Source organism: Citrus clementina, unplaced genomic scaffold, assembly GCF_000493195.1.
Source record: "Citrus clementina cultivar Clemenules unplaced genomic scaffold, Citrus_clementina_v1.0 scaffold_2, whole genome shotgun sequence".
Taxonomy (NCBI): domain Eukaryota; kingdom Viridiplantae; phylum Streptophyta; class Magnoliopsida; order Sapindales; family Rutaceae; genus Citrus; species Citrus x clementina.
This window is the reverse complement of record NW_006262688.1, coordinates 29,873,873-29,889,099: the sequence shown is the minus strand read 5'-3', so window position 1 is coordinate 29,889,099 and position 15,227 is coordinate 29,873,873. Positions and strand designations below refer to the sequence as shown.

The window sequence follows — 15,227 nt, the reverse complement described above, 5'->3', positions numbered from 1 at the left end:
TGAAAAGTTTGAAATGATCAAGATCGGTCATTTAAAATAATAATAAATAAGGATGTGACATCAGCTTCTGCATATGCGCATACGCAAAGCTGGGAAATTTATTATAAACATTATATGCATAAAATATTATATAACACTAGAAGCACCAACGAAGCAGAAGCTCTAGGATTAATTAGCTACTAGCTAGCTTGATAGGAACGAATATTATACATGAATGGTGAAGAGTTGGCAACAACGATTTGTATTTGTGTGTGCGCGACGCGTGTGTGTGTATATAGAGGATTTTATAATAAGTTTCCTTAAAGTCTCACAGTTGAAGTTTCTAATAGGGAAGGTAAAACTTGAGAAATTGAAAGATTTATTCAGAGGGTGAGAATGGTTGAAGAAAAATTATGGTATTGTTCTAGATTATACGCATGATTAAAACAATTATTTATCAAAATCATCTGCATGCATCCGATGCAATGCACGCGTTCAATAAAATTTTATCATGTAATATATTCTTCCATTGTACATTAATATTAAAACTTACGCTTCAAAATAATAGATTTAAACGATAATCAACTTCAATCATGTTAAAATATTCAATAATTCAATTTTACCATGTAATATATTCTTCTTTTGCATATTAATATTAAAACTTACGGTTCAAAACTATAGATTTAGACGATAACTAACCTCAACTATGTTAAAAATATCTAATAATTCAATAATATAATAATAAATTAAACCAACAAGATTGACAATGAAAAGAATGAGACATGAAAGAAAATATCTCCTTTTATTTTTTTGGGATAAAAATACATCCCAATCCTTTCCTAAACGATTAAATCCCATCCCACTTGGCGAAATTACGATTCCTATAAATGACTACAAATAACATATTTTAATTTGGCGTATTGAAGATTCTCTTGTAAAATTTTACCCAAGTTTAGTTTATCGGCAAAGTTAACCAAAATAAGACAAACAAATTACCAGTGATCTAATGAATAATGGGGACACTAAATCCAAAGGTTTACGATTCGGACATTTGTGTAAAGGAAACGAAACTGCTTACGTTTCCAATGCAATTAAGGAGTCGGTAACATCCGTGATTATTATATATTAAATTTTTTGTCACGTTATCATCACAATGACAATTATTTTCAATGGACTTGTAATTTGGAAAACTGGGAAAATCGACAGGTGAAGGACAACTTGTTCTACTGCTCCCGATATTAATTTTAAAAAAAAATACAAAATCTTTAAAGTCATCTGAAAAAGGATTTGAGTTGAAGACTTGTTCCTTTCTGGAGTACAACAAACATAACACTTACTACAAAATAATAAATCTGAAGAAAGAAGAAGACAGAGATTGTACTAAACGCCATATGCTTACACAGACACCTTTTGGGCATGCATGAAAGGGCAAATTAATCCAGGCATGCCACCAAATTGGAACACATAATTGTTAAAAACCCAGTCAAAAGAAAATTTGGTGGTTGTTGGGGATTGTCAATTTATATTTATTATATGATTCTTATTTCTGTCACAAAGTGTTACAAGAAAAATGTTTAACCATAAGAACTCGATCAAGGAGAAAGAGGTAGCTATCAGTGGAGCGAACAATTTTTTTCTACATATTTTTAAGCTTTTAAAACATATCTTTGACCAAGACCATATCAAAAAGTTGCAAGTAAACCTACAAAGAGTCAAAAGATGAGGTTACCGAGATGCATGATCATACGATCACTTCATTGAAATAAATTAAAAGGAGAGTCAGTTTCCTAGAAGCTGCACAGCTTTGGCTCCAAGTATATCTTATTTCATTCTCACTATGAATTGTCAACATTATGCATGTTTACTTGACCGAAATCTGTCACTATAAATTTACCTCAAGCTAAAGCTAGGCTTTATTTCTTTCCATAACAAAAAACAGTTTAAAGTTTAAAGAACAGTGATCGATTGGAGTGATCACCAGTCAAAAAAGATTAAAAAAAATGTCTATTGATCAATGGATGCAATCCTATAACCAAATTAGCATAGATGATCAAGATCATCACCATGTTAATTCTTCTTTTGCATATTCTGATGCCACAGCGGTCACGGCAAGCGCCGGGGCTTCTGAAAGCCTATTAAGCCCTAGCAGCACTTCATGCTCTATGAGTGATCAACTGACCCCAAGAGGGTGTGTGTCAAAACCAGTTAAAAGAAGATCAAGAGCTTCAAAGAAGACGCCAACGACACTTCTTAATGCCGACGCTAACAATTTTCGGGCCTTGGTGCAGAAATTCACTGGCTGCCCTAGCACAACCTTTTCATTTGGAAGCAATAAGGGCCCTGTCAACTTAGACTTTGGACTTGGAAATCGGCAGAATGATCAAATAAGGTGCGCAGCAGCAACATCTGTTGCAGCAAATTATGGCAACAATTATTTCAGTGATTTTCAGCAGTCCCATTATCATCAGCAGCAGCTGCCGCAACAACAGCATCAAGCATGGCAAGAGCAGCAATGTTCGGTGTCATTCCATGATGTCGGCAATGGTGCCATTTTTGAGACAGCTAGTAATTATTGTGACCCTAACGGATTTGCCATGGACAATGGTATGTTCCATGAGGTTTCTAGTGATGCTTCCTACGGCATTGAAAGTAGGAATTACGGTTACCTCTTGTAAGGAGAATGGTGTTTGGAAATAAAAATATACAGTGTCTTGTTCTTGAGCAATATGTATTATTGCAGAATTAGTTGTACTTCGCGAGCAATTAAATATTTAAAAATATTTTCTCTCTGTCCCTTTTTTTTTTTTTTCTTTTTTCATGGAAAGTATATGTTCTTAGTTTGAATCAAGTTGTAAATTTTGTGGGAATTTCAACAATATAACTAATTCCTCCTTGCGGATCGATTGAGCCACTCAGATTAAGAGGATGAAAATTTTCACTCTTAGAAAAGCATTAACATTAAGAAAATGTTAACTTCACGGTCTTTTCCTTTGTTCTTTTTTTCTTTTTTTTAAAAAAAAGTCAGAGCCAAACAAGGGTATAAAGGACATTTCCTTCATGATAAAAAGGTTTAAAACATAAAGAAAATGCAGGATGAAGTCGTTGAAGATGAAGCCAAGCGAGAGTGTGAAAACTCTTCAGAAAGTCTCACGCACATCACTTAGCTCCAAAACAAGGGCGGTTGGTGGTTAGTGGCATATTCATCTCCGCCAAAACGCAGCCTTTCTTGAGCATGTGGTCGGCGGCAGCAGCAGCAGCAACGGTTTCTTACCCCCAACCTATGTTCGCAAATTCTCTCACAAAACAAGGGCGGTTGGTGGTTAGCGGCATATTCATCTCCGCCAAAACGCAGCGTATCTTGAGCATGTGGGCGGCAGCAGCAGCAGCAGCAGCAACGGTTTCTTACCCCCAACCCATGTTCGCAAATTCTCTCACAAATCGTGAGAACCCATGTTTCAGAACATTCAATCTGAGAGCATCACTCTCTAATTATCCGCTTGCCAGCAGAATCATGGTTAGAAGTAAAGTCTTTTTTCTCTTCCTTTTCCCTAATTTTCATCTGGGTTTTTGTTTTATTAGTTTTCAGATTCTTTCTTTTGTTAATACTATGCCTTAGTTTGATTTTCTTTCTTTCTTTTTTTTTTGGTAGTAATTTTGGTCCTATTATTCAAAAGACAGACTTCAGATTTAGAAGCGAATGATTTTTTTTTAGTAGAATAGTGTTAAGAAATCACCGATAATTGTACTCAATAAGATAGGAAAGACTAAGAGTAGGCTAGTTACGACCACGGGGTCGAATTGCAATGTGTTAACAGTTTATCAGGAAAGCTTATCATATTGTTGCTGCTATAGAATTAATAAACAGCATGTGGATTGAGGAAATACTTGTAGAAGATGTTTCTGGGACGAACAATTTTGAATTGAATTTAGTAATTGAGAATAAATGACCTAAATATAACAATACATCTGTGTATCGTATTGGATTGAGGATGAGTGGTGTGGAGTAATTGGATTGAGGGATGTTTCCTGAACTTATTCAAAATGACCCAAATGATGTTGGTTTTCTGAACCATTTTACCAAGTGTTATAAAGAAAGGAGCATGTCTTCTGGACGCAGTATCAGAGTGCTTGAGATGTTGAAGGCAAGATTAAATTTGGTCCACGTAACCTTACTCTTGAGTTTGTCAGATGACTCTGAAGGGCCCACATACCATACCAATCTTTAAGAATATGTACTGGAGAACTTTATCATAGATTATTCTTGTTTTGCATTTTTGGGAAATAATTTTGCTTTGCAAACTGTCTCACTGAAACACGCCCACTATATATTCATATTTGCTACATTTGGCCCAAATAGCTGGTTTATACACAATTCATTTTTGTTATGTCGTGTATGGATATGTTGGTTGGAAATATACTATATGTATGTTCCGCTACCCAGCAAAAATTATTCTACATAAGTGTGCACACACGAGTGTTAAAAAAAGTTAAAACTCCATGATATTCAAAGACTTATTTAAGGCAATTGTTTGTCTTAACTTTTTCCTGCCTTTGTTTGTCTATCTGGGGGTTGCAGATTTACCTTTTACTACTCATGAACATACATTGCAAAAGGAATTCTCAGCTTTTGGTGAAGTAGCAGAAGGTGTTTGTCATTTCTCTGTCTCATACTTGTTAATTTTCTATGAATTAAGTTCATTTTATCTCTTCATTTGTGATTCCTTTGCATGCTTCAGAGTTTGTTAGCTTTCTATGCTGTTATGGCAGTTAAGCTTGTCAAGGATGAAATCACAAAGAAATCAAAAGGGTATGCATTTATTCAATATACCAGTCAGGATGATGCCTTGCTTGCGCTAGAGAGCATGGATCACAAGGTAACGTCTATTCCAATTTGCTCTTGCTTTTCGGAGCATATCGTTTAATTTTGAAGACTCATATAGTTGTTATTTATTTCAGAATTTAGATGGCAGGTTGATTTATGTTGACATTGCCAAACCTGGGAAAGATAGATTTGGAGGATATCCAAGAACCTCTGGACCCCCGAAACAGCAGCCTTTGTCTGAGCAAGATGAGGTAGCAGATTGTTGGTACTGATCAATTTCTTACAGTCAAATATTGCTCAGTCGCCAATGTTGTCAAAGATTACCCATTTTTCCATCAATTTCTGTGTAAGCTTCTATATTTGTGAAAGAGTATACCAGAGTTAGGCTTGGAGGTAAGTGTGAATCTTCCGAATACACATAAATCACTAGAAATGAGTTGTAATTGAAACTCCAAATATGCAATGATAGAAGTTTTTTAGGTAGCTACAAGTAAACGTGCGGGTCTGTGAAATGACATTTGTGGGAAATGTTTCTTGTGTTTGTTGTGCTCTATTCATTTATTTCTTTTTTTAATCGTATTGTATTATGTAGTACTTAATCATATTATAGGAGTACATAACACTGCTTTTAATGTTTTATTACAGTTGAATTGGTATTATCAGAAATAAGCCAAGTTAAAGGGGTTTGGTAAAATTAATTAACATTAATAATGTAAAATAAATAAATTTTAAATTAATTTATTTAAATAATTCACTAGTGAATCTTATGATATGCCATTTATATGCTGAAAATATAAATGATATGTCATATAGGTTCCAGAAAAATTTATGGAATGTCATCTATGTATTGAAGTTACAAATGATGTTAAGTAAATAAGTACAATACTACTCCAGAGTAAAAATTGCACAATATGTCGTCTATATGATAAACATTCAAACGACATGTCATAAAGTTTCATTAATCTGTATAAGATATCAGCTCTCTGGGGTAAAAGTACGACTTGTCATCCAGCTTCTGATACATACACAACGTGACAAAAATACGAACGTTTATGATAATGTCATTTATGTTACTAATTGTAAACGACGTGTCAAATATACAAAATTTTTATTCCTTAATTTACTGTTGTAAAATTGAGGGTTTAATTTACTTTTAAAAAATACCTCAAATCCATCATTGCTGGTAATTATATTACAATCCCATCTTTATTTTTTCTTTATTTTTATAATAATATCCCTACAATATAGAAATATTAATAAAAAAAATGTAAATGTATTAAATTAGCCTTAAAAGTAAAATAAAAATTAATTTTTATTTTACTTTTAAGATTAATTTAGTAAATTAATTTTTTTACAAAAAAAATTATTAGTGAGATTGTTGTAAGGGTATCAAACATTGTTTTAAATTGGTTGGAATTGATTTAATAATTTATTTATAAATAATAATTAGAAATTGTTACAAGAGTATGAAAAATATCAATTGTTTCATATGGATATCTATTTCTTAATTTGGCAGTCAGTAATTGTTGGTTAGTTTATTAATTAATTTTTAAATTAAAAAATTAACGTAAAAATATTATTGTAAGTGTATTATTGTAAAAAATAAATAAAAACAAAATAAGTGTATAAAATATTTAATAATAGGGATATCTTAATATATTTTTTAAAATATAAAAATTAAAGATATTGTTAAATTAAAATATGGGAACTAAGTACAGTCAAGGTTAATTATTTTACCGTAAGATTCTTGTCACCGATAAAAGAGAGTGGGGAAAGAATTGAAGTAGCTGCCGCGAGTTGTACCTTAACATACAAGTCACTAGTCCTAGGAATCATCTGACAGAGGGAGTGAGAGACACTCCAGTTCTGTGCGTAAACCAAACTTTGAGTCAAACCCAAAAAGCAACTGCGCAAAAATGGAGGAACGGAAGGTTGTGCGTGAAGGTACAAATAGCGCCGAGCCACCAAGGGACCGGCCAGTTCGAGTATACGCAGACGGAATATACGATCTCTTCCACTTCGGTCACGCCCGTGCTCTCGAGCAAGCCAAAAAACTGTATAAAATACTATAAATTTCATGTCTTTTCCTGTTTGTTTCATGAGAAATGTTTTTCCCGCTAAAAGTTTTCATTGTTTCTTCGCTCAACAGAACCCAAGAACAAAATTATGGTTAAACTACTGCATCTCTTCGTGTAACTTGGTTTAATCTTTTAACTGTTATTGCTTAATTTCATTAATTTACCTTGTTTTGTACGCATCAAATGACGAAATCTTTTTTTATTTTTTTTTAAATTGGTGGGCTTTTGATTGTCAAAACTTATGCGGTTCATTTTATTTTATTTATTTCTCTGGGTTTTTTTTTTCCATTTCATTCTTTCTGTTTCTTTGTGGGAACTGTGTATCATTCCATTCGTAGCAAAAAGAAAAAAAAATATCGTCTTTTCTGGTTCTCAGTTCTCGAAATTTGTTATCCGTATTCGACTTTCTAAATGTTATGAGTTAAGTTTGATAAACCTTGAAGCTATAAAAGCAATTCCGTGGAATAGGTATTTGAGTTTAATACAATTCTTGGCACAGCCTAAATGAGCCTATTAGTCTACTCAATTTGATTTGTAATTCTTGGCTGAAATTGTAGGTTTCCAAACACTTACCTGCTTGTTGGATGCAACAATGACGAAGATACGCACAAATACAAGGGAAAAACTGTCATGACTGATAAGGAGCGATACGAGTCACTCCGCCACTGCAGGTTGCTTTATTTTCATCTTAAGCTTATCTAACTCAACAGAGCCCAACAGCTTGGCAGACTGTTTTTTGTTTTAGTTTGGCCTCAAATTTCAACTTGGTTTTCCTTTCGTACTCTTTCTTGATCACCAAAAGATACGGTTTCTAAATGCTAATTTCTACTTATAATCTAAATTAGCTTGTGTATAAAGAGAAGAGAATCCCTAAAAGTATGCTTCATTGGTTTCATTGCGGTCCTAATGCATATGTCCAAATTTCCTTCTGTCCCTCTTGGAGGGTGGGTGTGTTGTATTTGGAAAAGATGAGTTGTAAGTTTGCACAATGTTTTAGTTTGTGTATATTAAGCAGCGATGTGCTTCTGGACTCATATTAGTTGTTGACGTTGAATAATGAGTTACTATATATCTTTCCAATAACAGTGCCTGCAAACCCTGCTTTTTGTTCTGCTTGACGTAGGTGGGTTGATGAAGTTATTCCTGATGCACCATGGGTGGTCACACAAGACTTTCTCGACAAGCATCAAATTGACTATGTGGCACACGATTCTCTCCCGTAAGGTTAATCAACCCAATTAACATGCTTTAAATTATTTTAACATGAAAACTGTGCACTCAAATTAATGCCATGGTGACTTTTTCTATGGCTTAAAATTTGTTCTTGAGGGTTATAAGTCAGTACCTTTAATTCTGGGTTTGAGATGGCATTTCTCATTTTGCATTCCTTTTAGAGTATCCCTTCAATATCTTTTCTTAGTAGTTCAAATTGTTTATTTCCTTTGCATTTTACAGTTATTTGTTGCTTTCTTGGTTATTTGGCTTTAATTAATTAATTAATTTAATATGATGAATGTGGGAATTGCAGGATAAACTTCTGCTCTCTTGATTGTACATTAAATTTCAGGCTTTTATGTTCATTCAAGTTAAAATGTTTGCTCGTATGTTAATTTTTTCTTGTTTAACCCAATTGTAGTTACGCTGATGCAACTGGATCTGGAAAGGATGTCTATGAATTTGTAAGTTTGAGTTTTTTTTTTTTTTGGGGGGGTGGGGGGGTGGTTTTGGGGTTGGGGGCCAACATAATAGTACTGAGGTTTAATTTCAAAGATCCACCAATATTATAAAATTCTCATGGATCAACCCAAGTAATTTGAAAAAAATGTGGATTTACATTTAGATTGGGTTCTTATTTATGATTATGATTTATAGAACTTGGAGAATTAGGGGGGATTTTTTTTTAAGAATTAAGTTTAAAATAAGTTGATTAAATTCCAACGATATAAAGTCCCTAATAACTATCTAGACTCTAGTCCACTTTTCCAGCTTCCTGACATCAAAAAGCTTTTTTGTTGTTGCAAAGACCAATGGGTTTAACTCTTGACTTCCAGCGAGAATAGTATCCATGTTTTCGATTATGCATAATCTCTTCAATTGGTGCCAGCTCTAGCTTCCCATGGCAGTTGTAATGTCCTTGTGCTGAGGCATGTGCTGAGGCATGTTAACAGAAAAATGTGTCATCAGAGATCAATCTATATTTATAATCAGCACTATTGCTGCAAAGATCCACGCTTGTCCTTATTTTTAACTTGTCTTCCTTACACTGATATTTTATTAAGCACGTTCTCACCTATTTGAATAATAATCAAGAACATTTCTTTTACAGGTAAAATCCATTGGGAAATTCAAGGAAACAAAACGGACTGATGGGATCTCTACATCCGACCTTATTATGAGGATTGTCAAGGACTACAACCAGTATGTGACGCGTAATTTGGACCGTGGATATACCAGAAAGGAGTTGGGTGTTAGCTATGTGAAGGCATGCTCTGTTTCTTAATGTCGCCCTGGTTACTTGCAAGCTTAATTTATATAATTCTCCCCTAGGTGTCCTGTGATGCCTCATTTCATTCTTCTTCTGTGAGAGAATCTTATCTTTTTCATCCCTGTTACTTTCTATCAGGAAAAACGGCTGAGAATGAACATGGGGCTTAAAAAGTTGCGTGAGAAAGTGAAGAAACATCAAGAAAAGGTAAAAGAGAAAGTTTGTATGTTAAGCTCAATTCCTCAAATACCAAATAACAAATGTTGATTTTATGGCATGGGGCATACGTACTTACATCTTTGCTTTGGGCTTCTTAAGAGGATAGTTGCAATTTTCATATTGCGAAATTGTTAATGTGTAAAATACTTAAGTTGCTGAGGGCTGTGGTTGCATAAACAGTCTTCAGATGAAATTCCTCTCACACCAGGGATGGAGGATTTAGGAGTTGGTCACATGGGGTAGGGTGGGTGTGGAAGGGGCGGGATTAATAGTTTATGTAAAGATCTTCGGAAAATATGTTACACTTTCTCTGTTTGCTCCTGTTTTTACAATGTAATTGACAAAGAAAGAACTATGTGCTGATTTCATTTTCTTTGAAGATCTGATGCTTATAAGAGAATCAGTTATATTTAGTTTTTAAGAAGATCAAATAATTAGTTAAACTAGACTGCATGTTTCCACAATCTGACCTATAAGTTCTCATTAAGCATTGACCAATTACATTTGCTGGTAAAATGGTGGTTATTGGTTTGAAAGGTTAAAAGTTCTACTATATAAATTGGGAGTTCTCCTTGATTGATTAAATGTCAACCACCTTTCCCTGGACAAAATTACAGTGTGGCTGCTGACTGTCTGGACTTTATGCAGCTGAAGTGTATAAATCACGTATAAATAATTTTTTCTTGTACTTTGTCATTTTAATTTCCATTTACTGAGTATTAGGCTTCAGTTTATCTCTCTTATATGATCTATTGAATTTCTTTATGAAGATTGAGTTGCTTCTTCAAGCATTGAGCCAGTCCTTAAATTTAGATAACATGGGCTATAGCCTGCTGACTAACGTTCTGTTATCTGTGATGCTTAGTATTGTCATTGGATAGTGTTCCTTGTATGGGCAACTAGTATATCACTTGGATAGTAATCTGGTTGAAACTGCAGATACAAATAGTGGCAAAGACAGCTAGCGTGCGCCGGAATGAATGGGTTGAGAATGCTGATCGATTGGTTGCTGGATTTCTTGAGATGTTTGAAGAACGCTGCCATAAAATGGTATACTCTTTCCCTCCCCATGGCTTGACCTACTTAGTCATATGTCATGTTACTCAGATGCATAACCCCTTTGTGTGCTGACTGTACATCATTGGCTGTTGTTGCAAGGGAACGGCTATTAAAGACCGGATTCAAGAGCGACTAAGGGGACAGCATCTAATTGGATTCATATATGACAAAGAAGATGATGATGATTACTATTATGATGATGATAGTGTTGAAAGTGAGGATGAGGACTTATGACGATGAAAGGGTAACATATGTAGGACTTTTAAAATAGGAACCATTGCTTCTCAGCAGTCATTAGTTAATATTTTATCTGCAGTATGCACTAGTTAGATTTGTGTATCCTAGAATAAGAAAAAATATTTTGACAGAACCATGAAAAACTCAACCCACCTAAGACAATCTAGTTTGTTTCTTGGATATAAATTAACTATGCCTCAAGTTGTCATATGAAAGCTCACTTAGACATATCAAACCAGTCAGGTTGGGTCGACCTGATGCCAGTCTGCTATAGTACTGTCCAGTTGGGGGTCAAGCTTGCCGGTGGATCAGGTCTAGATCTATAGACCCTGATTAAAACTATATACAAATAAATAGTTCATTTGAAAATGTTTTAGGACCAATGAGTTGAGAGATTCCGTTTTAAGTTCAAATTCTGATCCTTTGTTCATTCATTCTTCCAAAGAAAATAATCCCATCAAGTTGGCTCATTGTCTGGCTTAGTTGGTGCCTGCCGGGGTGCCTCCTGTCCCGACCTTTTCTTCTTTCTTTCGCATGGCTGAAAGAACTATTTCTTATTCACGTGTTGTTATGGAGTTGGCCACCAGTTGGATGTTGGATGTCAATTTCATATCTCACTCGTAAGCCAAGACTATTGTTCTTTTTCTACCATTGAGCATACTGAATTGCGGTTATTTGATATTTTGATATTAGAAAGAGATGTGGTGATAGATGCATATCTGGTTTTATAAAGAATTATTAGAACATGAAACGGTGAATAATTAGTGTTTTTTGGGTGTTAATATTTTAAAATGAATGGATTAATTGATGTGCAAAAATCTTTATGTTTTTGGTTTATAACATTTGAAAGCCCAAAGGTTAGTAAGGTTCAGAGAGATAATGGCTATTATAAAAACAGTAGAGAAATAAGTGATGTATATTAATTTTAGTAGAGCTGGCGATTACCCATAATTGGGAACATGGTTTGTTTACATTTTTTTTTCTCCTCTCTTATAGGTACCTGGAGTTAGCAGTGGCAAAAACTTAATCTTTACGAAAAACCACGATATCTTTTTTCACAAAATTCTGATGTCTGTCTATACATAACAAGTTGATGAAAGTGAAGCCAACCAATAGAAAATATGCAAAAATCCAAGAGAAAGAGATGCTTTTCCTTATCTTCCTTTGAAAGTGCATGCATAAATGAAAAGAAAAAGAAAGTGGATTATCAAGTAAGCATCATAATATCCCACACACCACCACCACCAATTTCAATTCACCAATCAAATTAACAGACTCTTGTGTCTCTGTTTCTCTTATTCATCTTTTCAAATAACCACTCAATATTAGCTTGGCTGTTGCCCTTGGTCTTAGCTAGCTGAGCTCTCAATATGTTCCCTTAGTGTTTGTACTATGTTCTCCCTTTTTCTCCTCGTTATCCCATTATCTCTTCTCCTCCTTATTCACCTTCCATTTTCCTCACTTTTCTTCATCTCCCATCAATGGCTCAAATTTCACCCTCTCCATTGCTGAACTCTCATGATCATCATCATCAATCTCAACATCAAACACCATCCCCACCACCATCACCTCCAGCTTCCGCTGATTTAAACATCATGGTCATCGTCGCGGCCATGTTATGTGCCTTAGTATGTGCTCTCGGGCTTCACTCTATGTTACAATGTGTATTTCAATGCACACAACGCGTCTTGACCGAGCCAAGGCAATGGGTTGTTTCACGTAGACTCAACTCCGGTTTAAAAAGGAAAGAAATGGTTGCTTTGCCTACGGCTACTTATGCAAATTCAGGCTCATCACCGTCATCAGCTTCAGCTGGCTGTGCTATTTGCTTGCTGGATTTCATCGACGGCGACGAAATTCGGCTTCTTCCCAAATGCAACCATCGGTTTCACGTTGCATGCATCGATAAATGGCTGCTCTCTCACTCTTCTTGCCCTACTTGCCGCCAAAGACTTAAGCCTAGTGATGCTATGCCATCTTTAGATGAAATTGTTACAGCGTAACTAATTACTCTCCTAGTGAGGTTTTGTTTCTTTCTTAAATTTCACTAACTAGTTTTCTTGTGTAAAAATTTTCTTATGGCTTCAATTCCAGCCTTGTAACTGTTTCTTATATATATATATATGGAGTTGCCTAAGTTACAGTTCATGTAACTTACTGCCAACTCCTCTTACTTGTTTTTCAATGCTTTTTCTCTCTCCTCAGGACACATGGCTTCCAACTATTGGGTGTGTATGTTACATTAAATGTAACATAGCAAGCTCCCATATATATGTATGTATGTATGTATGGTCATTCTCTACTGCAAGTGCCCTCATTTTTTTTTTTCATACAGACACGCTGTTAAGCCGCGCGGTTTAGTAAGTCAGTTTTTAATGCTATGAAATTGACATTTTTGTAGTGTGTTGAAAATTAACTCTTAACAGTCCGTCCGTATGAAAAAAAAAAAAATGAAGGCGTTCGTACATAAGAATACACACATACACACACTTTGTTAAAATTGAAAAAAGTTTTTAATTAGTCATATGATTTAATAGCATTATATAATTAACAATGATATTTTTTCATGTGAGTTTGAAGATTGCTTATGCATAATTAAATAATTGTTAGGGTAATTTCAAGATACGTTGTAGTAAATTTAACGATCTTCATCCTGCCTTTAAATTTTATTGCAAGGCGTCTTAGCTTAGCTGTTAGTTATCTGCATATAATGGGCTGCCCAAACTTCCAACCCAAGCACCAAAGATTCTAGGTCCAAGAGCTAAAATTGAAGCCAAGGTATGCTAGCTTGGGCTGATTCTAGAATTTTCTAGTACACTCTAACACACCTCATCAAATATCACTTATACATATCTAGAGCTTTCCACACTTATATATATTTAGAAATATCTAAATTTTTGTAGCAAGTTGCATGGAATTCTCTAGAATAGGCAAACCTCCTCTATAAATAGGGCATGTCACTTTTTATTTTAGACACAACACAATAAGCATCTCAAGCATACTTGTAGAGCCCTCAAGCTCTCTTGTATACACTTTTTCGAGTAATAAATTTTTCTTTGCTATATTGCTTTCTATTCTCTCTAACTTCTCAACAAGTATCTTTACTTGGTTAGTTCGAGAAGTTATATAGACTTACTTAGTAAATTTGTGCTAGAGTTTTCTAAATACCGCTCGGATTGGTGTGCAAAATATGCATCTCGTGACATGCAGCTTGTTAAATGAACTGTTGACCACATTTGACCAAATGAAAACACATTAATTTGCGCCCTTATATCAGTATGAAAATATGTAAAGAAATTAAAAGTCAAGTTAAATTACTTTCATGAATTTATTATCAATTCTCAATAATTGGTCATCTATGACCTGATAAAATGGATAATGAATGAGAGAAGACAGAGGAAAAGGGGGAAAAAAAGGGGTAGATTAATATATGCAATGAAAGTTTTCAGAAAACAAACACTACCAACTCCTATAAGCTTTTGTTCTTTTCTTTAATTTAGAAGCTTTCTTGAGTCCAGATGAGTTGACCAGCCACGATTCTTTATACAAGTTAATAAAATAAAAGTAATGCAAAAATAATGAACCCCCAAAATTAAAAAATGCAACAATATTTTTTCTTTCCACAAAAAAAAAAAAAAAAATCCCTCACGAGACATAATGGTTTATTAGAAATTAAACTCAAAATCTCAAATAAAGTTAATATTGTGCAAACACGATCACAAACCAGAAAATTTATTTGGATCATTGTTTATTGAAAAGCATGATACTTGCACGTGGTGTTGTAACTAGGAAGAGGGATTGTCACTTTTCCCCCTTATAGTAATTAACATATACAATTTATTTCCCTGTTGTTTTCATAATGACCAAAAAACCCTCTGACAGCATAAGTCTATAATATTACCCTTATTTTTAGCTATTATTTTATTTACATTTATTATAAATTAAATAAATTACATGAATAGAAACTAAATAAAAAAATTAAGTATTAAAAATAAGAAATATATGTTTTGATATGAGAAAAAAATTAATAATAAATTTTTTTTCTTGTAATTATTTATTTTGTGAACATTTTCTTATAATAAACATTTTGTAATATTTTAAAATTAAATGTAAAAAGTATAGGCAAAATATTTTATTATTTATCTTATAATAAATTTTTATTTGTCATTCGAGTTTTCTTATAATAATGTTTTTTTATCATTTTATAATAATTTTCTTATATATTTTTTATAAGAAAATTTTCACAAAATAAATAAGTACAAGAAAAAAAATTTATTATTAATATTTTTGCTCATATCAAAACATATATTTCTTGTTTTTTATGTTTAATTTTTTATTTAGTTTCTAT

The 15,227-nt window shown here is 33.7% G+C and overlaps 4 protein-coding genes across 9 annotated transcripts; all 4 read left to right on the top strand.

Moving 5' to 3' along the window:
- Positions 1 to 1,926: 1,926 nt before the first annotated feature.
- LOC18050869 lies at positions 1,927 to 2,732 on the top strand. The gene has a single exon (XM_006448571.2). It carries the CDS (start codon positions 1,980 to 1,982, stop codon positions 2,652 to 2,654), a length of 675 nt encoding a protein of 224 aa, XP_006448634.1. The 5' UTR covers positions 1,927 to 1,979; the 3' UTR covers positions 2,655 to 2,732.
- A 346-nt stretch (positions 2,733 to 3,078) lies between these two features.
- On the top strand, positions 3,079 to 5,352 carry LOC18050868 (organelle RRM domain-containing protein 1, chloroplastic). Of its 4 annotated transcripts, XM_024190540.1 has the most exons (5): positions 3,084 to 3,163; positions 3,296 to 3,500; positions 4,556 to 4,624; positions 4,747 to 4,853; positions 4,936 to 5,352. In XM_024190540.1, the coding sequence occupies exons 2-5, from the start codon at positions 3,344 to 3,346 to the stop codon at positions 5,071 to 5,073; spliced, it is 471 nt and encodes a 156-aa protein (XP_024046308.1). In that variant the 5' UTR covers positions 3,084 to 3,163; positions 3,296 to 3,343; the 3' UTR covers positions 5,074 to 5,352. The 4 variants fall into 4 exon arrangements, with proteins under 4 accessions (XP_006448633.1, XP_024046307.1, XP_024046306.1 ...); XM_006448570.2 differs by having other exon boundaries at positions 3,079 to 3,500; XM_024190539.1 differs by lacking the exon at positions 4,556 to 4,624 and having other exon boundaries at positions 3,079 to 3,500.
- On the top strand, positions 5,116 to 12,018 carry LOC18050867 (choline-phosphate cytidylyltransferase 1). Of its 3 annotated transcripts, XM_024190535.1 has the most exons (9): positions 6,534 to 6,857; positions 7,437 to 7,550; positions 8,003 to 8,098; positions 8,516 to 8,558; positions 9,206 to 9,361; positions 9,503 to 9,571; positions 10,523 to 10,633; positions 10,742 to 10,886; positions 11,876 to 12,018. In XM_024190535.1, the coding sequence occupies exons 1-8, from the start codon at positions 6,718 to 6,720 to the stop codon at positions 10,874 to 10,876; spliced, it is 864 nt and encodes a 287-aa protein (XP_024046303.1). In that variant the 5' UTR covers positions 6,534 to 6,717; the 3' UTR covers positions 10,877 to 10,886; positions 11,876 to 12,018. The 3 variants fall into 3 exon arrangements, with proteins under 3 accessions (XP_024046304.1, XP_024046303.1, XP_006448632.1); XM_024190536.1 differs by lacking the exons at positions 6,534 to 6,857; positions 11,876 to 12,018 and adding an exon at positions 5,116 to 5,194 and having other exon boundaries at positions 10,742 to 11,547; XM_006448569.2 differs by lacking the exon at positions 11,876 to 12,018 and having other exon boundaries at positions 10,742 to 11,545.
- Positions 12,019 to 12,132: 114 nt separating this feature from the next.
- Positions 12,133 to 12,981, top strand: LOC18050866 (RING-H2 finger protein ATL74). Its single transcript, XM_006448568.2, has one exon. It carries the CDS (start codon positions 12,361 to 12,363, stop codon positions 12,880 to 12,882), a length of 522 nt encoding a protein of 173 aa, XP_006448631.1. The 5' UTR covers positions 12,133 to 12,360; the 3' UTR covers positions 12,883 to 12,981.
- The last annotated feature ends 2,246 nt before the right edge of the window (positions 12,982 to 15,227 follow it).

What these genes read in the sequence shown, in the direction of transcription:
- LOC18050867 (XM_024190535.1), top strand. Translation starts at nt 6,718, where the DNA reads ATGGAGGAACGGAAGGTTGTGCGTGAAGGTACAAATAGCGCCGAGCCA. An exon ending in CTCGAGCAAGCCAAAAAACT is followed by an intron (nt 6,858 to 7,436) that starts GTATAAAATACT and finishes CTGAAATTGTAG; the next exon opens with GTTTCCAAACACTTACCTGC. An exon ending in TGGGTGTTAGCTATGTGAAG is followed by an intron (nt 9,362 to 9,502) that starts GCATGCTCTGTT and finishes ACTTTCTATCAG; the next exon opens with GAAAAACGGCTGAGAATGAA.
- LOC18050869 (XM_006448571.2), top strand. Translation starts at nt 1,980, where the DNA reads ATGTCTATTGATCAATGGATGCAATCCTATAACCAAATTAGCATAGAT.
- LOC18050866 (XM_006448568.2), top strand. Translation starts at nt 12,361, where the DNA reads ATGGCTCAAATTTCACCCTCTCCATTGCTGAACTCTCATGATCATCAT.
- LOC18050868 (XM_006448570.2), top strand. Translation starts at nt 3,212, where the DNA reads ATGTGGTCGGCGGCAGCAGCAGCAGCAACGGTTTCTTACCCCCAACCT. An exon ending in CAGCAGAATCATGGTTAGAA is followed by an intron (nt 3,501 to 4,555) that starts GTAAAGTCTTTT and finishes TGGGGGTTGCAG; the next exon opens with ATTTACCTTTTACTACTCAT. An exon ending in TTTTGGTGAAGTAGCAGAAG is followed by an intron (nt 4,625 to 4,746) that starts GTGTTTGTCATT and finishes CTGTTATGGCAG; the next exon opens with TTAAGCTTGTCAAGGATGAA.